Consider the following 22,500-nt stretch of genomic DNA (forward strand, 5'->3'; position numbering starts at 1 on the left):
GGAGAACAAGAGGTGAAACTGCAATGGGCATCCTCGTAATGAGGCCATTACTTCCTGTTTGCGATGTTAGACAGACAAGAGGCAATAATCTCAGTAAAGACTTTGAATGTGAGTCCTGTTGATTTATGCCATGAACAATAGTTCATTTGAAACTTGTGGTTTAAACATCTTTCATCTCATGAGGGGTCGGCATTTAAAGTGTCACATGCCTTAACTATTGCAAACCTTAATTGCCGCATACACTATTCTTAAAACAATGGAAAGAATAACTTAATCTGAGGGGTGCAATTGTTATGTTTCTAAAGTGCTGGCTAAAAATAGTGCTGCTGTGTTGCTGTTTTAATTCCTTAAGCGGTAAGATTTCACCATGACTGTTTCTCATCCAATAATGTGTTCAGCATGCACACATCCACACACACACACACACACACATCCACACACACATCCACAGCATGCACACATCCACACAAGGGAGCTTTAGTAGCTCAACTGAAGGGCATTAACCACTTAAGCCCTGTATACTTCGTCGTAGGACATATAGCAAAAATAGCTGATGTACAAGCTCACAACGTTGTGTCGCATCATGATGCGTTGTGAGCTTGTAGATCTGCTATTTAAACAATTTAGAAAATAATTGACAATAATTGAGGGCGGTCCATATTGGAACGGACGGTAGCCTATCAGGATTGGTTTTCAAAGCAGTGGGTGCATGTAGGTTTGTTAGAGCTGGTTTTATCCACCGTCCATCCTTTCAATGAATTTAGATTTCCCCAGACTTATCAGTAAGCAGAGATTTATTTGAAGGAACGTATTGCCTATGGGGCAACTAAACAGGCAGGGGAAGAAATATTGGACTAGTAAGGCCATGATATAACATCACCATACTGTATGCCACCCAGCTTAATGCAATGTTGCTAAATAAAAAGCACAAGTAACCACTTGTAAGACATGCTATAGATATGGTTTGGCATGTAAATACCTCCCGTTGTATTATTCTCTGGTTGGAATTCTCCCTTCAGAGTAATTGCTAGTGTTAGACCAAATAATCCCCAGGACGTCTGACTCAGCACTTCTATAATTGCATGTTTTTGGTGCTATCGTGCTAGGTCTGGAAAGGAAGCAACACTCAAGAGATGCTTAGCGGCCATATTTTTCCTCTAAGAAATTACTTGGAAGATTCTGGTTCCCTAGCTGGCACCTTCACCGCCACTGTGGTTTTGGACGGGTCACATTGTTTGCTTCAGCGAGGCACAGATGCTTCATATTACTCAGACTTCCTTCTCTAGTTTTGGAAACTGCCACCATGACTTGGGGAACATTGGCACGGGTGGAAAAACCCAGTGCAACAAAACTTTCATGCTGGAGTCATGACAACACTTATGGGCTGGGGATAGCAGAAGTATGAGAGAGAGAGAGGGGGGGGAGGGTTGGTTGTTTTTAATAGAACTTAGTAATAATGAAAAGCAGTCAATTCCATTTCTTATTGTTGTTGGAGTATTTTTTGCTATTTTGTTTTTCTAATGTCATCTCTATTGTTCCATGGGAGAGCAAGCCACACGGCATCTTTAAATGCTGCCTCTCTTCTGAAGGGGCACCAGTCTCATTATGCTGTGCCACGTTTAAGGCATGATGTATGTTGTACCAACATATCACATTGCTGTATCATATAACAGTACAAAGTACAAATTAGACTTTACCAACACAATAGATCAACCAAGTACCTCTCCAACAGCAAAAACAGACAATACTTAAAAGTTATTGTCACACTAGTTTGCCAAGGAAATGAACACCACATTTTTCATTTACTAAATGTGTGTCTTTCAATAATTCCACTGGAATCAAATAACCCACTGAAAAACATTTGGAGATTTTCCATTTTACTGACAGGAATGGCCTCAGTACCTTATCATATAGCAATGTGAACCATTTAGACTAGAGTGAAAGCTATGGTTATAGAAACCTCAATAATTCTCCAAAAGACATACAGTATACTGTACATTCATATGTATTCTTGCCAACATACATTTCAGATTAAGAACCCCACACTGTCCTCCAAGAAGCTCTCCTTATGTAGAGGCATGAAACATACTATCATCACACCCCCCCCATGCTGTGATCATTACATGCTGTAATCTCTCTCACTGTTCTTCTAATCTGACTCAAGACTGTCCCTTCCATGCACACTCATTAAGTTATACTCCATGGACATTGTACAATGGTGTTGCTGAAAAGAGCCAATCTATACGGTTGCAAGACTCGCAACGCGTCGTCAGCTCACAGATCAAAGAAAAACACAAAGTATCAAATCAGGTTTATCTCTCAAGGGAGCAAAGCACATCCACATGCACCCCCACCCAACTATCTGAAACAATGGCGCTGGACATAATTAGGGGCAGGAATAAATCTCACCAAAGGAAAATTAAATCCTTTAAATACATAGCCTATCATCCTTAGCTGTGTTATATTTAGCTGATAGAGCAACCGTTCATTGAGCGGCCTTTACAGTATGTCTTGCGAGACTAGCAAATAAAATCACTCGATTTAGAGAGATAATAGCAGGACGGGGGTAAATAGTGTGTAAGCAGGCTTTTGAATACAGTTCATGTGGTCTTTGCATTCTTACAACAAAATAGCCTTCTGGCAACTAGTCGAAAAAAGCACAAGCTCAGGCTTGGGTGTCCTGACAGGCTGACAGCCTAGTGGCTAGGGCACATACCACATGTGTGCACTGCAAAATATCCTGATCAAAGAGTCCCTGGTTCGATTCCTGTCAGACTGGATCATTTGCTACATGTCATTACCCTACTCCGTCTCTTTTTCCTGTCACTGTCAAATAAAGGCTCGAAAATAAATGCATATTTATTGGCTTGCAAGAGAGACAGCTACTTCTGTGGAATACTAAAGAGCCATGAATGTGTTGAAGATGTACAATGACATATAACATTTGTTGTACGGTATTAAGAAAGACAAACAATAGAACATGCTGGTTTACATGTGAAAGTGGCAGATTACCCCATGCCGTATATGTGATAGTGACAGGTTATATATATAGTGCAGCCGTTCCATCTCTGGATATATTGTCAACTGCGTGACATTTCTTATATGGTTGTCGACGTTCCAGGTTCCATATGTGCTTCTTGGTGTTTCTCATGACTTCAGAACCACTTGGTTCTCACGCTCCAGCTGCTGCGACGGTGAATAACATTACGTTGGGGAAGGATCTCTTTTCATTCTCCCACTTGTCAAACAGGCAGCTAGGACACATGGTCATTTCAAACACACATGCAAACACATGCCGATACGCAAACACGCACGCACCCACGCACACATACACAATAGAGACGTAATGAAGCACAGAGGCATGAAGACAGCAGAGACTCGACTAATCTTGGGGGCTTCCCATAAGCCCCCCCACCCCTCACTCCACTTTTTCTCCCAGCTGCTGGGGTCTTTTTCTCCGTCTCTCTTCCAGCCCCAGCCAGCCCCATTGTCTTCCACGTCACACAGCCAACCTCTCACCCCAGTGACCCCTACATTTACCATATTCTACCCTTGGAGAGAGGGACAAGGGGTGTCTGTGTGTGTGTGCGTGTGTGTGTGTGGGGGGGTCCTTCTTCATTCAGCTTAGCCAGGGTTCCCCACAGGCCTGGTGCCCCTCCCACCACCACCACCGCCACCCACCAGCCACGTCAGGATTCACCATCAACACTATGACAACAGCCGACAACATGGATCGCTTTAATGCCATTGTCCTGCCGAGGGTCAGTCCTCCGGCGCCCGGCGGGTCCAGGGAAGAACACGGCTGGATCCTGAACCTGACGTTTCAACCCCGGCACAGTCCAGAAGGTCACGGTGGGAGTGGGAGCCATGTTGTTGTAGGAACCGACTGTGTGACGGACCCTTGTGAGCAGTGTTGGACAGTAACTATAGTTAGTAGTTACTAGTAATATTACTGTAATATTATTACTTTACCCAGTAACGGGTAAAGTAAGGTATTACTCTGCCAAAACAGTAATATTATACCATATTACTTTGTAAAGAAGAGCACATATTACTTTAATACTTTGTTGGCTACAGTTTGAAAACATTTAATTTAAAAGGTCAAGAGAGATCGCTGCTTTATTTTATAGCCTTTTTGGCTGATTGGTGACTCTTCTTCTTAATATTATTATTCAAAACAGAAAGAGATGGGACCTAATTGCTAATTGGTAGACGGCAAAAGAGGACAGTCCATGGCTGACCTATGAGAGGCAGGGTCATCGTTACTTCATTGATATAAGGCTATACTGTAAAAACTAAGTACACACAGTCATGAGTCACTACTGTATAGTATAGTCCAATACATTCACCCTTACAGGTCCATGTGCACACTTTCAGTTAAATTAGCATTCTGGATTTGACTGTGTACAGTGTGCGAACACGCATGCACACACGCACGCACACACACCACAGCTTGAGCATGGCATTTGGTAAGGAAACACTTACTCGTACATTTCATGTGTATCTGGTTACTAAGGTGCACCGTTGACAGTCTATAGTCCTACAAAGCTTTTATATTGTTCCCACCCCTGTGAGAGCGAAGCTCCGTATTCCTCCAGATGTTCAACCTCCTTCACCAACGTCCTTCTTTCCCATCCTCAGCGGTGGCCCCTCTATTGTGTATTACAGCATTATTTTCTCATAGCGTGGAGGTCAAAAGTTAAGATGACTTACGAGACCTCTCCGTGGTGGTGCAGATATGATATTGTACATCGCTAACCGCTCTCCCCTGGTGTTTGCGTAGTAATAATGGGATCAAGCTGCATTTCAGAACATTTCAAACATCTGGGACCCCCCCCCTGCCCCCCGCATAAGCGCACAGACGTTCCATGATGTTAATGAAAGTAGCCGTTCTCACTGACCATACACTTTTTTGGTGGGTTCCTGTGCGTTAAAGCATACCTAATTTGGTTAATTTACTCTTGGTTCAGAGCACTTGGTCTAGATACGACCCCCCCCCCCACCACCTAGCTCCCTCTTGCCCTGCAATATTTTCACTCCTCATTTCCTCTGTAATGCAATCGTAAGTGACACGAGAGCCTGTAATGCTGACACAACAGGTGTGGCGGTGACATTCATTTAACACAATTATTGCCCTGAGAAGACAGATCTTTATTTGGCCTTGAAGTGCTCAATGCTCATTTAATAACATATTTAATGAACAAGCAAATTAGGCGCACACATTTTCACCCTGTTACGTCTGTGAACCGAACTCTCCCCACTGACACCCTCCCCCGGCTATTGGCTTTCCTGCAGCTGTCACTTTTATCTGGGAAAAATAATCGGCCATTCCAGATTTTCATCTGCTTGACAGAAGCGCCTTTTCATGCCTATCAACGCATTCTCTGGAGCGTGATAAGTAGAGAATTCGAGTCTCGCCTGGAAGCCTCGCTGAACAGAAAAGATGATTCCTGGACAGTGAGTGCAACAAGGTCATTGCCCTCTCAAAACAAGTTCCAGGATGTGAGATGCAGCACTGTCCCCACAATATGAGTAAGGAAGCATCATGTGCATGTTACGCAACACCCAAGGCGAGCTGCACTGTTGTCAGATGCACTAAAGGAACAAATGTTCATTGTAAGCACATAAAATGGGCCTTTGTGACCCCGTTGTTAAAAAGTCTTTAAATATCTTATATCTTTCTGTATGGGTGGCGGTGGCTCAGGGGTAGAGTGGCTGGATGGAAACCGCAAGGTTGCCAGTATGATCCCGGGCTCCCCCAGAGTTAGAGAGAGGGAGAGAGTCGAAGTGTCCTTGAGCAAGACACTGAACCCCTAATTGCACCTGATGTGCTGGTTGGTGCCTACTGCCTTGCATGGTTTCTGCTGCCATCGGTGTATGAATGTGTGTGTGAATGGGTGAATGTAATGCACAATCTATGTAAAGTGCCTTGGATAAAGGCACTATATAAATGCACCATTTACTGTAGGTGTGTATATTAGGATTTCCGAGATGTGACTAGTGTCTTTCATTTTTACAGCTGTTCCTTCTGAAGAATGGAGGCCATTGTGGAGCAGGAATTCATAGTGTTGTTGATGGTGGTCCGGTTTACTTGACACTAACAGCTCTGTTTTAGCTTATTTCTACTTCTTTCTTATGAGCTCTCTCTCTCTCTCTCTCTCTCTCTCTCTCTCTTTTAAACATTACTACTACAGCTGCTAAGGCTGTACACCAAATCAGTAAAAGGATTCTTTTCACAGAGCCCCGAGGAGGCAAGGGGGAAGTAAGAGGGTTACATGGGTTCACGTTTTAAAAGTCTGCAATACATCTCGACACGTAGACCTTGGCTGCGTGCAAATGGACCGAAGCTGTTGGGCTCAGCTCAGCTCTTCATATGGTGAACACTTCTTATTAGTGTGACGGGGCGCCCCAGATGCTTTTGTCTTACGGTTGTTTAGCAGCTGCGCAAAAGAGACGAGGACAAAGAGCTATCTGTGGAGGGTTGAATGTGCTCCATGGGCACACCGCCAACAACTCAATCCTACAGTCTCCCCTTTTAACTGAGTCCTCCACCACTGCACTCCCACAGTTCAAAAGCAGTGTATTCTGAGAGAGTGCTCTCGCACTCCCTAAAGATGACCTTGCAGCAGATTAGCTGGCAAACACAACAATTTCTCATCTCACTTAGTGAAGGTTATCTCCTCTCCTATGCCACAACACCGAAAATGCGGTCAGATTCCTTCAGTTCCTAAATACTTGTCCTCATAACAGGGGGAACCTTGCCATATGGTGAACATTGACAATTTGAAATACCCTAAGTCAAAAATCATGGAAGATTACACCTTTAGTAAGAATTATACCTTTTTAGATTATTGCCAGCTACGTACATGTTCGTACCTAAAGCTTTATATTAAATAAAAATAAAACGATTCACAGGAGGCAGGCATGTGATCAACCAATGTGAACAGTGCACACACCCCCACCACCGCAGTCAAAGTCTCAAGTCCCATCCAGCTTTACCTCCGTCACCCCCAGCACCAGGATCTTGGCCCCCATTAATGCCTCATAGTTCTTAATCTACGTGCACTGTGCATGGTTTTAAACTACGTGCACTGTGCATGGTTTTAAACTACGTGCACTGTGCATGGTTTTTCTGATCCAACCGAGGTTCAGATGTCATTTGTGATTTTGTCTTGCATCGCTCCCGACATGTTAACGGGAAGTGTAAACAGTGTGAGCTAATGCTAATGCAAGCCGATCGGTACAATGGCGGCCTCCAGGCTGGGAAACCGGAAATCAAAATGAGTAAATGACCAAATATAGGCAAAACGCGCTGGCAGGGTTTATCACTCTGCTGCCACAGAAACAATGAATCACCCAATGTCAATTTCTAGTGCATTTCTCATTAATTTATCAATCACCAGTAGTTCCATGCTCTCACCCAGTGACCTGCTCCAACCCTGGCCTAGAGAGTAGAGTAGAGGTGTGGCATCACCTGCACATGCCTGCCTGCCTGCCTGCCTGCCTGCCTGCCTGCCTGCCTGTCTGCCTGCCTGCCTGCCTGTCTGCCTGTCTGCCTGCCTGCCTGCCTGCCTGCCTGCCTGCCTGCCTGCCTGCCTGCCTGCCTGCCTGCCTGCCTCTCTCTGGATTCAAATGGACCAATCACATCAACCTACTACGTCTGACCTTGAAACACAGTCACTTCCACATCCATACTACAATCTATTTCTTTGCTTTATTATGTGCTTACCCAAGGCTGGCTTGGCACATACAGCAAGTAGGCCAATATGGGACAAAAGGTTATTGATTAACATTTCATCAATGTGCTCCCTCATGTGATATGACCAGCGTATATAACATGTATATTGTGTTTCTGTCCATGGAAAATGTGTCTTTTCAGGTTGGTATAATTGGATTTAGGCAGTGGCAGTTCATGCAATAGGGGTATAATGCCTGGTCAGTGGGTGAGTGAATGGGCATCAGCAGCAGGTCTGTGTCTCTCTGCTAGCAGGCCTTCTGGAACAATCATTCTTTTCTGAACAAAACCTCTGATACACATTGTTGTTCCACTGACAAATATCACCTATTCAGTCGACAGCCAGCAATATACCAACACGTCCTGTAAGAGCAGAAGAAAAAAAGACACTGCAAACACAGTATCATGGAAATGATGACTAAAAGTTGGTCCAACATTGGTCCGCCACTTTTGATCTACTTAGACAATGCCTTTTCTGTAGGCTTGAATATAAATAAATGGCCAGATTGTATAATTAGCATATATTATACAGGATATGTATTCAGCTCCCAGCATATCGGAAGCCCTGCACTCATTTGCATGTCGGGAGAATTTTTAGTTTATTAAATGTCATCCTGTTTCCGCCATATAGCCGAGCGACATCGCTCTAACAAGGGTGAGATCTAGGGGTTACGGCTGTTGAACCTCACCCCCCCACTGCCCCACCCCAACCCTCCATTCCCCCTCCTCCTCCCTCCACACTGCTACAATGAACAGGCTCTTAACCACTTAAGCGCTATAATTGATCTACAACGAATAGCAAACAAAAATGGGTTAATGAATTAATGTGGTTAATAAAAGGCATGGCCTGGGAGCATGCTCGAGCAGGCCTCCCCTCTGGAGAAACATCTTTCATCATTTCATATCACAATGCACAATCGCCATCTTTGTTATCAGATATAAACTGAGGGAGAGAGAAAGAGATTTCAAGGAAGGCAAGAGCCGCAAGACTAAAACAACAGAAGAGAGAGAGCGAATAAATGAGATTTGAACGATAAAGTGCGGCAGTGAGGTGACGCAGGTGGGTTGAGTGGTCTGATTTTGGTGCAACAAAGATTTTTCTCTGGCATGGGCCTCTTCCAGCACATTATTTGCCAAAGATGCTCAGTCAGATCCTCTGCCATGGAAAAAAGCCCAGAAATCATGAAATTATGACAGCAACTACCTCATTAGTGTTGATGTTTAGTATATCTAATGATTGCAAAACCCATGGAAAATAGTCCATTAGAATGCTTGCTTGCCATTTCACAAAACATCAGGTCAGGTGTACTAGGAAAACCTATACTTTGGCCACCAATGATGTCATGACCAGGACCTGAACTCTGTGGTGATCCCCTAGTCCAGACATTTGGACAAAATAGGTCCAATTAAATTTATTTGGATATGACAGACAAAATACTTTGAACAGGACGGAAAGCAACAATCAAAACAAAACTGCAATCTGTGTTTACATCCTCCAGACTAGAGTACCTCTCCAGATTAATTCATACTGCCTCCCTCTGTCCCTCCTCCACCGCACGCATGCACATCTCTGGGGAACAGCTGCACTGCTCTGCCACATGGCCTTAACTGAGATCACCTTGAGTCAACTCAAAGCCGGCGAAACATTATCTCACTGTGTTATTGTTCAGGCATCGCCTGACAAGCTGTTTCGGAGAGCGAAAACATCCCTCTATTTGGCATGACGCTCACAACTTTAGGTCTTTCCTCTCTCTGCACAGACTCAGGATGCAAGGTCACGTTATGTGCATTCTACCCGCTGCGTGTCACCAGTGACATTATAATCAGACACTTTCCAGACATACTTGTTCTGACGGTGGCATATACTGCACAGTTAGGTAAGAAGAAGAACAAGGTGCTCCAAGTACACGCCACAGTGTTTTCCAGATGCTTTTGTCATAATCACTCTAATGTGTATTACTTTAACGAATGGACTGGCTGACTCCTCTGTGTATGTCTGTGACGAATGATGGAAGGAAGTTTAGCTGCATTCCATGAGCAGGCCCTTTTTAGTTTCCAATTAACGGGTTTTCAGCTTCACACAATCAAGACAATCATTAGTGCTTGGCCATGACAACACAGCCTACATGCTAGCAATGTCAGTCTGTCAGGGAAGTGATTCATTATTAATTAATAACAGTCAAAAGTGCAAAACAAGGTACAATGTAACATATAATATGTATGTATAATAGATCTCGCCTGCCTTTACTTGTGGTGACAGGCTGCCTGGTGATCACCCTTTCCAGAGAATGACCGCAGTAAATAGAGAACTTGCTTAGTAGAAAACTGGCTATAAACATTGGTGAAAGTATTTTCAAGGAGAGGGTTCAAGAGTTTCCATGAGGAAAAGTAATTCCTTTCCCTTTCTTTTGGCTACCAAGCAACTGATTCTAAGAGGAACAGAGGCACTGTTCAGTCAAGACCATAATTTGCTGTATTTGATTAGTATTCACCTCCAGTCACAAGACAGTCCTTAATGTTAATTAGCATAATTAAATTGTAGCCATTTAAAAAAGAAAACATAATTTGACAGGCTGCTAAACCTCCTAACTCCTGCCCTTCGCAGAACTTCTAAATGATAAATAGCCTTCTTAAATTCTAATTCTCTATGGACCAATATGCTATACTGTAGCAGCTGGCACTCATCTGTACTATGCAGAATTTAGTCTAGTTTCTTTTCACCCAAGTGAGTATGGTGGTGATGTTGCTGAAATGTACCAAGAGACAGATCTGGACAAAAGACAAGATGCCTACTTGTCTAGACCCACAAGCCCACTGCTGTAGCTATCACTGAAGTCTATAGTGACCACAGACTGTTTACGTGTGTAAATTATTGCCAGAGTAGAAAGACTAAAAACTTAACAGGATATGGGAGTAAAATGACACCCTATGCTGTATCTCTGAGTTAAGAACCACCTTGAGTGCAGCAGACTGCAGCCCAGTTATCCTCCCACATCCCAGGCACAAGCCTAAAGCACTGTCGAACTATTAACCAAAAGAATAGAGGACAAACTGTGTGACCTCTCTGCGAGTTGAAAGTCACCATGAAGCCAAGTCAGGCACTTATTAAAGTTAAGTTATAACCTCCAAGGGACATCTTCAATTTTCCAGTTTCAATTCCACAAATTCAAGCAGCTTTGACATCCTGTTTATTTTGGTGGGCAGAACGGTTCCACCCACGCAGCTTCACATAATAGCTAGGCCTGCATTTTCTGTCAACAACCGTGTGTGACAAAATATAAATGAGCCAAATCTTTGACTTTCAATGCAGGCAACTGCAATACATGATGATATTAACCACTTGTTGAGCCCCAGCATCCCTATTTCTGGGAGGAACATTCACAGAAAATAGCAGATCTACAAGCACCCAACGCATCGCAAAGAGGTTGGTGTAGTGCAAAAAAAAGATAGTGCAACTCAGGTCCGTTTTACTGAGTAGAGAGGGTAAGTGGTTAATTAAACAGAGGTGAGGAACATTCTTTGCAAGGGGCTTACAACTCATAATTAATCTCAAAGGCAGACCTAAAAGGATAAAGTGTCTAAGACAAGTCATTCCACCCAGACCAAGGTAAGCTGTTGTTTCAAAAGTCTTACAGAAAGTATTTGAATATGAAGGGAGTCTTAGCTAGTGAACAATACACAATGGTCATTTGCCATGCAGGGCAATATCCGCCATGAGACTGTGAATGAGGGGCTGCGGGAATTAGTTCACATTGTGTCTAAAACTCTGAAACTTGCAATTCAGTGAAGTTCTCCCTACATTAAGAGGCACTGGAGTCATACAAAGGAGCGGCTCCAAATTAGAAGCACAAAGACACCACTGTGAACGCTCCAGAAATGAATTAATGAGCACTGATTCACATTCTACTCTGCCAGTGTTCCACCTTCATTTATACTCTGTAGTACAACAGTGCTTGCCGAAAGTACACCATCCTGTAATGGGGTATAAATTAAGCATAAGACTCATCTGCTGCACCATTGTAAATAAAGTGAACACGCTTACACACAAATAAGCAAAGCTACTCAAAAGAGACAAGAGACTCAACGTGTGAAATTAGTTTGCACAGCGAACAATGTTCCCTAAACACGTTGACAATTACATATCCACAGAAGAGTAGCCTAAATGAGAACATTTGGGGAGTGAAAGCTGAATGCTCACTATTCCATCTGGTCTACACAGCCTGTTAATGTCCCAAAGCCTCACATCAGTAGGAGCCTGCCTTCAAGAAGTTACTAAACATCCATGGCATGAACAACGTACACTCCTCCCAAGCAGCATCCCCAGGGTGGGAACACAGATGGCCAACACTTGAGACTGAGTCAGAGAAACATAACTCCCATTACAACTCTCCTAGTTCAGCCTCTTCTCGGTGACAACACTTTAGGCCATGCTATGCTATGGTGGAGCATCAGACTACATTTAATTCTGGTGCAGTTCATTTTCTTGATAATTTCCCCCAAAAATAAACCAGTCAAACTTTTTCAATGGAATATTTTGACAATTGATACAAAACACAGACATCATCAGTGTCAAAGAGAGATTTAATTAAATCATCCCATTAAATGTCTAATTCATGTTGATAATAAATGTGGGCCAACTCAACAACAACAGCCTACATTCTAAAAGCGCTTTGGGAGAGAATGAGTCAGTGAGGTACTTGGATCTCCTCTCCCACAGAGCTCTATCTATGCAGAGTTACGGCGAACTGTCTGTAGGGAAATCCTTACAGACTTATCTCTCTAATCGCTTTTCCACAAGTTGCCCCACTAGCCCACACGCCTAATGCTGATTCACGCGACCGGGTCAGGTAAATGTACTATCATTGTTGTTGCCGAGCTACTAACCTGAGTGGTGTATAGCCGACGATAATTTAGGAAACCGTTAGTTGTCATTATACATACAGGGACATGGGGACTGCTGTCACAAAAAATAAAGTAGGCTAAAGTAGGATGGGAACATGCACACTGATTGTCGCGTGTTTTTCCAAATCAACCCGTTCGAATATTGGAAGACTTACCCATTGTTTCAGTTTCCCAGTGGTCCCGAAGTTATAGTGGATGTATTAAGGAAAGTTGAGCCACAGCGACAGACAGGGATGTTGCGTCCGGGGATGCACTGCGAACGCCAGCTAGTCCACAGACTGTGTGCGCGGCGCTGCGCCCCTTCGGAGACGCGCTTCGGAGACAGGCTGCGTGACGTCACGCGTGAGGAGATTACTGATGAGAGGACAGGACACTAGTGCTTTGCTTGCTTTGGCCCGTTACCTCAACTAGGACGTTGAGAAAGTTCTGCCGGCCATCCGGCTCATGAACTCCTTATCTTGGAAGTTGGAATAATACTCAGTATGACAGCATGCACAAATTCCATTTTGTTCTAGTAGATAATAAGCAGAGATCCAAACACTTCCTTTTCCTTTAGAGAAAGTCAGAAAGATGTTAAACATCAGATTCTAGAGACATTGCATGCATGGGCTTGCTTGGACAATGTTTGTCAAACAAACAGGAACGCTGTGTGTCTGGAAGCCCCCTAGCTGTAAACCTCTATTCCGGATAAGGTGTTATCAGGACATTTGTGGTCTGCTCTGGAACACTGTCAAGTTGTCAACAAGAAACAGATGACAGAGAGATCACCCAGATCAGGGGTCAGTCCTGAATCTGCAGAGTCAGGAAAATGTGCTTTGTCCTGTCCCTGATTTTAACTTCCAGAAAAAGTTAGCGTTCTTTATTTATGTTGTAGCGTCGGAGACCACATGCGTTTAGTTTTCTTTTGTAGAAATGTCACATTATAAGAGCGCTCCATATTTTGTACATGTACAGTATATATCTCTTCTTGTTTGATGTTATTTCTAGTTTCTGGGATAACTTCCAGTCTTTCTGCTTTTCATAAAGATGGGGCCAGTGTAGGGACAGGAACAATGGCAATCACCACCAGTCCAGTGCGCTGGTATCCGGTATCCAAGGAGGTCTCCAATCCAGGTCTTTTCAGTAGTAGCCAAATGGGCAACTCTCAATGGGCTGTTTCATTGTCAAGCAGGGCATCTGCCCAACATGGCAACGAAAACAGCCTCTAGACGGCAAATATTTGACTGTTCAACTTAGAATTACAGATGGAAATAGAAATGCACATAAAGTGAGAAAATAAATATTGGGCATGATTCTGGACTACTCGGCTTCATCAACAAATTCATTTCCAGTATGTGCTCAGGGAAAACGGAAGAGGGGGTATTTTCAGTACAGTTCCATTAAATGGATTTGATATAACAATGTCAGAAAAGATCTTGATTCCACACCCCAATACAGGAATTTCCATGTAATGTCTGGGTGTGCTTTAGGGCTTCCACCCTGTATTGCATGTACTGTGTGTGAATAGGGGATCTGCATGGGAACATTCCAGTACTATGCTGCAGCCTGTTACAGTAGGACCCAACAGCTGTGAGACAGCAGTCATGCAACTGTTAATAGGACAGGCAGTGGTGCAGCAAATACTGTACATATGTCAATTCAACAACGAGAAAAGTCAGAAAACTATTACCTCCATATTTTTACCGTTTAAATTAATGCCCTACTTTGTCACTCAAGAGTTTCTCACAAAAAGTAGCGAAATTAGCAGAAGAGCTTGTGAATAAATAACATAGGATCCATATTGGAACACAGGTTCTGTCAATGCAGATAAGAACCAGAGTGAAAAAACTAGGCAAAGGAAAATGTTAGCCCCCCTCTTCTCGCACTATCATGCTCAAATTGCACCTTTCTAAACCAATTTGATTGTATATGGAACTTAGCCTCAAATTACACCTTCTTAAACTAAACTGTGTTATACTGTATATATCGAACATAACCTACTGTGAAGCTGCACAAAACAGTTTTACCTAACTTTGCTACCACAGGGAAAACATGCACATGTTACTATTTCTCTACTCCTTGATTGCTCTTTTCTTTATTTCTCTTTATTTTGTCCCTTTGTTTGCTGTGCTTGCTGTGTTTTAGTTGTTTTGAATGTTATGCCACTATATGCCTATGCCACATTGCATTGTCGGTAAGGTAAAATAAGTTTTACTGTTACCTGTACACAATAAAGTCCAACCTTGAACTTTGACATTGCAGTGAACCCAGATGCAGAAACCAGACTAAGGAGATGTATAGAGAGTAAACAAAAGTGTCTTTATTCCATAAAGAACTTGGGTAGGCCTACAGGCTCCAATTAAGAGTAATAACTTAGGATTTCACCACACAAGATTAAATGGGGGTCCAAAGTAGCAAGGAGCATAGGCAGTCCTCCTTCTAGATCTGTTTTCTTCAGATCAGGCTGACTGCAATCTGGGTACCATCAATCCATCCATCTTCAACTGCTTATCCATAGTCGGGTCGCGGGGGCAACAGAGTGTTCCAGACTTCCCTCTCCAAAGCAACATTATTGACTTCCTCCTGGGGGATCCCGAGACTTTACAAGGCCAGTGAGTCGATGTGTTTCCTCCAACTGCGCCTTGGTCTGCCCCAGGGTCTCCTGCCAGTGGCACGTGCCTCGAGGACCTCCCTAGGGAGACGCCCGAGAGGCATCCTATAACCAGATGCCCGAACCACCTAAACTGGCTCCTTTTCAGGCGAAGAAGCAGCGACTCTACTCCGAATCTCTCTCGTGTGACTGAACTTCTCACCCTATCTCTAAAGTATTCTCTTGTATTAGCAACGTTATTCTTTCGGTCATGACCCACACTTCATGACCATAGGTGAGAGTAGGAACGAAGATTGCTCTGTAGACAGAGAGCTTTGCCTTCTGGCTCAATCAGGGTACCCATTGCTTACTGGCTGCACCAACCGCTCTGACTTTTCACACAGGCATTGACCATAATATTACGGATGGAGTAACGAAGCCCTTTTTCCACTTTAACAAATGATTGATTAATAATGAATTTATTAGTGCATTAAAATTACCCATCCACTTACAGTATATATGGGAAAATGTGAAAACTCACATCAGGTATTTTTCTCTCAGAAACCGTCGGAGCTACAGTCACAAAACTTGGAGGGGAGGTTCATAATAATTATTAAAATTAATGTAATAAATAATTATCATCTATTACATAATTGTGATCTATTACATCGCATTACCCACACTGTACATAATTTGGTGTTCATATATTCAGAATGGGTAAGGTCTAGTCTTGGTTATAATTCCAGAAGTAGAAAATACTTTATAATGACTCTTATATTACCTACTTAATTTGTTCATTTAAAACAGTTAAAACTTCAACTCATCAGTATCTACAGGTTCATCAAAGAAAAACATAATATACTGTAGATATATTTTAGATTAAAAGTGAGTTCAGTGAAACATGGAGGGTGGAAGGCAGTAGGGCAAAATGAAGTAATGCTGCTGTACTTATAATTGCAAAGGAAGAAAAAGATACTATTGCAGTGCTGAACCAAACACAACATACACATGGTTACAAAGCCTGTAAGAAAATGACAGGCCACAGACATGGTGAATGGCAGAGAGGCAAGAGGTGACTTCATGCACACTTGTTGAGCTGAACTTGGACTATAGACTATAGAATATTTCAGACTATAAACTATACTTTGTTGAACAATTTATGGCCCTGAACGGGGAGAATGGAAAAGCCCTGTGCTTCAAAATGTCTGTGTCTGTTCAGCAGTTACGTCTGCAAAGAAAAATATTGTGTTCATTTAACTCAGCATGTGTACAAAATGGAGGGGCAATGTATACACGCTTTTTAATGTGTGTTGTCCTGTATCTAATTATACACACATGGGTGTCTAATTTCACGCAAACAAAGAACGTCACTACTATTTGGTGTATTGATTGGGTGTGCTTTGTATTATTGATTGGTACAAGCACAAAGGCTAATGAGATATAAGTGCCTTGGAAGTTTCCCATGGTTTGTTTTTTCAAAATTATTCTCGATGACCCCAGAGGTTAGAGTTACAACACGGACTGCATGACGCATCAACTGCAAATTTACTCAACACCCTTGAATGAGGTAAGACTTATAATGATTTAAGTGTGGACAAAAGTCAAATATTTTGGTATGTAGCCAATATGGGCTGGAATTGTGTGAGGCCACTGGTTTCCAAACTCCATAAAGAGTAAAAAACAAGAAAGAGTTGTATTACAGTGTCAGGTTTATAGCATATCATGACTCATTGAGTCACTTTAGTTTCCTTATTGAACAGATCAGTTTTGTCATCAGCCTGACTCCATGGAACATATGACATGACATTTTATGTGAAGAATTACTATGTTTATCTGAACATAAATTACAAATCCTCAATAAATTCACACAATCTCTGCATGTGTGCACAGTATCTGTCTGTCAGTCTGTACTGTTTGACCAATCAACTTCAAACATGGCGTATGTTTTTCAGAGGACCCAAGGGAGCCCAGTGCCCAGTGTGAAGTCAGACAGGTTAGCGGTTTTCTAAATATCTAAATTCTAGAAAAGCTGTCTGTCTGTAAGACTTCCTCTGGCTGTAGGCCTTCTCGGGACGTGGTCGCAACCCACTTCATACTGTAACAGGATGATGTCCAGTTGGCAAGAGAGCCAAATATCAAAACTGCTAGATATTCAGAAACGCTCGGGAAGGCGTCGGCGGTTGTACACCCAGCAACACTGTCTGTCTGTCTGTCTGTCTGTCTGTCTGTCTGTCTGTCTGTCTGTCTGTCTGTCTGTCTGTCTGTCTGTCTGTCTGTCTGTCTGTCTGTCTGTCTGTCTGTCTGTCTGTCTGTCTGTCTGTCTGTCTGTCTGTCTGTCTGTCATCCGTCCGTCCGTCCGTCTGAATGGTTCTGAATGAAGAAAACTAACGTATGACAGAGAATATATAACAATTCTAAGATTTGACCTAGTTTTTGAAGTAAACCACATCTGGTTTAGCATTATGAAGTGGAAAAGATTGTGTCATTGGCCGCTGAAACCAGATACTGGAGAGAAATTATATTGTTTACTAGTTACCACAATAGCCTATCAAACGAATACATGCAAATTGCCTATAAAAAGACATATTACATTTAAAACATCTGCTGCTACGAGAAGTATTATGTTAAAGAATGTTTTGTCCAATTGTCCTTTAAACCTTTTCTGACAAACTTCCCTGGGTTAACACCAATTTTTTACTAAATATTTAAGTTGCTTTGTTGAAAATGAACATGATGCATTGGAGCTTGCTGCTAGTTGCTGATGGTAATGGAGGTGCTAGATAAAAACAACAAAACTGATGTATTGGTCAAGGCTGACACTCTGGAATGAGTGACACATATTACAGCCTTTGTCATAATATGGGACCATATCCTATTTTAACTGCGAGGAACAGCTATTGCTCATGTGGCATTCCAAAAACTTTGTTTTCCTGGTAGGATATTAGCCCTTGGAGGAGAAAAATGAAAATTCCCTGAATATCTGAAAGCGGTTTGGAACACATTCTGCCAGCACAGAGCAGCACCATTGAGGGGTGGTTTGTATGAATGTCAAAAGAGACAGTAGTAAGGGGGCGGTGACCCACTCCAAGAGGTCAGGGGGAAGTGGTGTTCATATATGCTGAGCTGAGCTGAGCTCATGTAATTTATTGCACCCATAGCCCCAGGGAGCTCCACAGTTGGGGGCTGGAGAGGAAGTCATATCTAGGCAGCATCCTTAAGACCCTGTTTGTAAAGTTACTATGAGCCCTCCTGGTGGAAATACACAAAGTTGAAGTAAAGATAGGAGTGTGTGTGTGTGTGTGTGTGTGTGTGTGTGTGTGTGTGTGTGTGTGTGTGTGTGTGTGTGTGTGTGTGTGTGTGTGTGTGTGTGTGTGCGTGCGTGCGTGCGTGTGTGTGTGTGTGTGTGCACGTGCGTACATGTTTGTTAGAGAGAGAGAACGAGAGTGAGAGGCAGAGTAAGAGTCTAGTGACTAGTCCAAGGATAGAATGATGAGAAAACATTACCAGCTGTAGGCAATGTAACAGCACTTACAAATCCTGTTGCATGTTGCCAGCAAGCAAGGGACAAAAAGGGGGCTCAGAGTGGCAATGAACAGACAGCCTTGCTCTGAGGACACCAAAACAAAGAGTAGGCTATCTATGCAAAGCCTTGTGACCATGTTCTTCCTAAAGATAATCAGGTCACTGCTCTCCCAGTCAGCATCGAGCACAACAAAAACAGTTTTGAATGTTTACGGCTGACTGTCCAGTCATTTCAGTTTTTTCACACAAGGTTGAGCTATGCTGGGGCATAAGCGTGAGTTAACACGCTGGTGGTGGATTGTGGAATCTGATGGGAATCTCAGCTGGATAGAGGTGTAGTTCAAAAACTTCAAATGCCTAGCTGTCAGGACAATTAGGATTAGCCTAGTTCTGAACCATGCTGAATTGAGTCCCCGACCTCTGCTTTTATTTGTTGTTTGGCAAATATAGCCAAATTAGTACACATTACAGAAGTTCACTTCCAGCTGGCAGCAAATCAACATGTAAGTTGGTCTCGCGTGCTTGTGGGAGACACTGGGACACTGGGACAGTCTACTGACTACTCTACTCTGTACTTTTTTCTTTTTGATATGCCTTGTTGTTATGCTATTAACTCACCATGTGTGTGTGTGTGTGTGTGTGTGTGTGTGTGTGTGTGTGTGTGTGTGTGTGTGTGTGCGTGCGTGCGTGCGTGTGTGAGTGTGCGTGCGTGCGACGTTCGTGCGTGCGTGCGTGTGTGAGTGTGCGTGCGTGCGACGTTTGTGCGTGCTTGCTTGGGTGCGTGCGTGTGTTGGAAGGGAGATATTCATCATTAGTCCATAGTGCCATCTTGTGGTTATATTGTATATCGGCAAGTACAACTACCGTTCTCTTTGGATCCAGGGAAGCACTTTACAGCTACTAAATATGAATACAGTTTTAATTCACCCAGATATTCTAGAATAAAAGCTGAAAAGTATGAAATATGAACATTATGTATTATGAATGTGAAATAATTCTGTCTATATTGAACCTTTGCAACAACCCTCATTAGTGGTGTTAGCAGGTGTCCTTAACTGTACCAGTTTACTATGTACAATTTAATTTGTCGATAGAGAAGTCAGCATTTTAAGGTAACAAATCAAATATTTTTTTCTCTTCCCACCGAAAGAGTCAAAATGTCTCTACTGTTATTAGATTGATTAATAAACTATAGCACACTAGTGTTTGTTTACCTCAGGGAAATTATCAATTTATTGGCAGAAAGGAGACTTATGTTACTTGAATGGTATCACCTCCTGGCAGCCGCCGCTTTCCTGCATCAGCTCAGAGTCTACTAGCCTACAGAATGAAAGAATGTGTTGTGTGTGTGTGTGTGTGTGTGTGTGTGTGTGTGTGTGTGTGTGTGTGTGTGTGTGTGTGTGTGTGTGTGTGTGTGTGTGTGTGTGTGTGTGTGTGTGTGTGTGTGTGTGTGAATGAATGAATGAATGAATGAATTTTTATTTTAGTGTCTTGTCGTTAAGACCCATCCCTTACGGGATTATAAGACACCAACAACATAAATAAACAATATCACGTTCACTTCCCACACAGAAGTTACACAAAGTAATTGATCAAAATAAAAACAGAAATAAGCATTATCATAAAATAAAATAAAATACATCACATATAAGTTTTCTTTGTCCGTATGTCCCAAGCTTTCTCTATATATTCTGCTAATGCAAATATATATTGTTCGAAAATCCATCTCAGTCGCTCTGCATCACTTAACCACATCAGATCTATATTTTTACATTCTCAATATCATTTATATCACAGTAGGTGCAAATACGTTCTTCTTCTGTAACTCCTCTATACCTCCCAGTCTCAAGGTGTGTGTGTGTGTGTGTGTGTGTGTGTGTATGTGTGTGTGTGTGTGTGTGTGTGTGTGTGTGTGTGTGTGTGTGTGTGTGTGTTGTGTGTGTGTGTGCGTGTGTGTTTTGTTTGCAACCCAGCATGTATGCAGAACACAAATACACACATTTGACATAGCACAAAGAACAAAACAATATTAAGTGATTTTATCAATCATAACATTATAGGCTACTGTTGGCTTTTGCATTCAAAATTGTATTATCAGAATGGTTTAAGTTTTATGTTTATAATTTAAACACATACTTTACTTAAATATTTACTTATATGGTAGATTAATTTGCTTTTGAATGTTTATTGTCGCCCTGAAGAATCCAGGTGGCGGTTGTGTGTGTGTGGGGGGGGGGGGGGGGGGGGGGGGGGGAGGAGGGGGACGACGACATTCAGGATGGATGTCTGATGGCATTGAGCATCAGACTGTCAGCTGACAGCTGGAGACAGACCCCTCTGGCCATGCTGAGTAGCTACCTATATTGACGGGGGCTTCGATTTAAGAACCCCCGATAACAGACTAACATTTGACCAAGATACTATAGGCAAACGTTCTGTGGAAATGGTGACTCTACTGATATGAAAATACAACGCTTTGTGAATGTGTGGATCAGGTATTTTCGCCAAAGACATTTGATGTAGTAGAGGCAGAGGATCTTTAAGTATTAGACGCCTGAGGGACCCCGGTCAATGAGGTACGTATACAGTATAGTGTAAGGAATATTTTTGATACAGGTTTTTGATTGATTGATTGATTGAAATATTTATTAACATTTTGCAGAATTACAGTACAGTAACATTTCAAGCACAAACTCAATACAAAGACTGTTAACTGTGAATGGACGACCCAATTAAGCATTACACTTGTTTACAAGAGGGTCCACCATGTTCAATTCATCAAAACATTTAGAGACGTACAAATAGACACTTCAATATAGTCAAAGAACAGAACAGGAATTCATCATAATGGAGGTAAAAAGGGAAAGCTTGAATTATCCTCGCTTGTGTTTTGATTTTTTTTTTTTTTTTGCAACGTGCCGTAAAACAAGATGTGAGGGGGAGCGCTTGTTTAATAGAATCTTACCTGCGCAGGTAAGACACCCAAAGAAGAGGCCGACGCCCTAGGGAGGGAGGGACGCTATTAAACAAGCACTCCCCCTCACATCTTGTTTTACGGCACGTTGCAAAAATCAAAATGGCGGCTCGATATTGTCACTCTTGGAATATTTTGGACAGAAAGTAGCTCATAACATCTCTACGGGGGACTTTTATGATAAACAAGCGACACCAGATTGAAAGAGGATAATTCAAGCTTGGACTGCAGCTGCAAAGTTGGTGAGTTTAACGTCATTTAAGACCAGGAGATCACAAACCAAAAAACATGCATAGGAAGTTGATGGAGGTTATTGCAACTCTGGATTCAGCCAATTGTAAAAAAAATCTAGAGTTGCAAATTGCGGCTAGATCAGGGGTAGAGTGGCCGGTAGAACAGCCGGATGGGAACCACGAGCAGAGGTACCTACCTACTGTAGTTCGATCAGAGTTACAGTGTCGAAGTGTCCTTGAGCATAGACTCTGAACTCCCAATGTTCAGGTTGATGCCTTGCATGGTTTCCACCGCCATTGCTGTATAAATGTGTGTGTGAATGGGAGGAATGTAATCCACAATCTACGTATCGTGCCTTGGATAAAGGCGCTATATAAATGCACCATATTTATCATTTACAATGAGATGCAATCTGCCCCCCAGCCTTACAACATAACATGTACATAGCACCTCCTCAAGCATCCCAAGAGGTCAGGCAACTCCACTTTGGTTTGGTGTCCTGTATTATGAATTATGAATCCAATTTCACAGTTTTTCTATATCTTCTCTATATCACCTCTGAAT

The 22,500-nt window shown here is 42.6% G+C and overlaps 1 protein-coding gene across 2 annotated transcripts in view; it reads right to left on the reverse strand.

Moving 5' to 3' along the window:
* gpm6bb (glycoprotein M6Bb) overlaps window positions 1-12,949 on the reverse strand; it is a 33,067-nt gene extending 20,118 nt beyond the window's left edge. For both annotated transcript variants that reach the window (XM_080786661.1, XM_080786662.1), the window contains exon 1: window positions 12,793-12,949. In XM_080786661.1, the coding sequence (XP_080642787.1) occupies window positions 12,793-12,796 (4 nt within the window). In that variant the 5' untranslated portion in view covers window positions 12,797-12,949. The remainder of the gene's footprint in view (window positions 1-12,792) is intronic.
* Window positions 12,950-22,500: the final 9,551 nt, after the last annotated feature.

Source organism: Protomyctophum bolini (assembly GCF_963924005.1).
Source record: "Protomyctophum bolini genome assembly, chromosome: 16".
Taxonomy (NCBI): Eukaryota; Metazoa; Chordata; class Actinopteri; order Myctophiformes; family Myctophidae; genus Protomyctophum; species Protomyctophum bolini.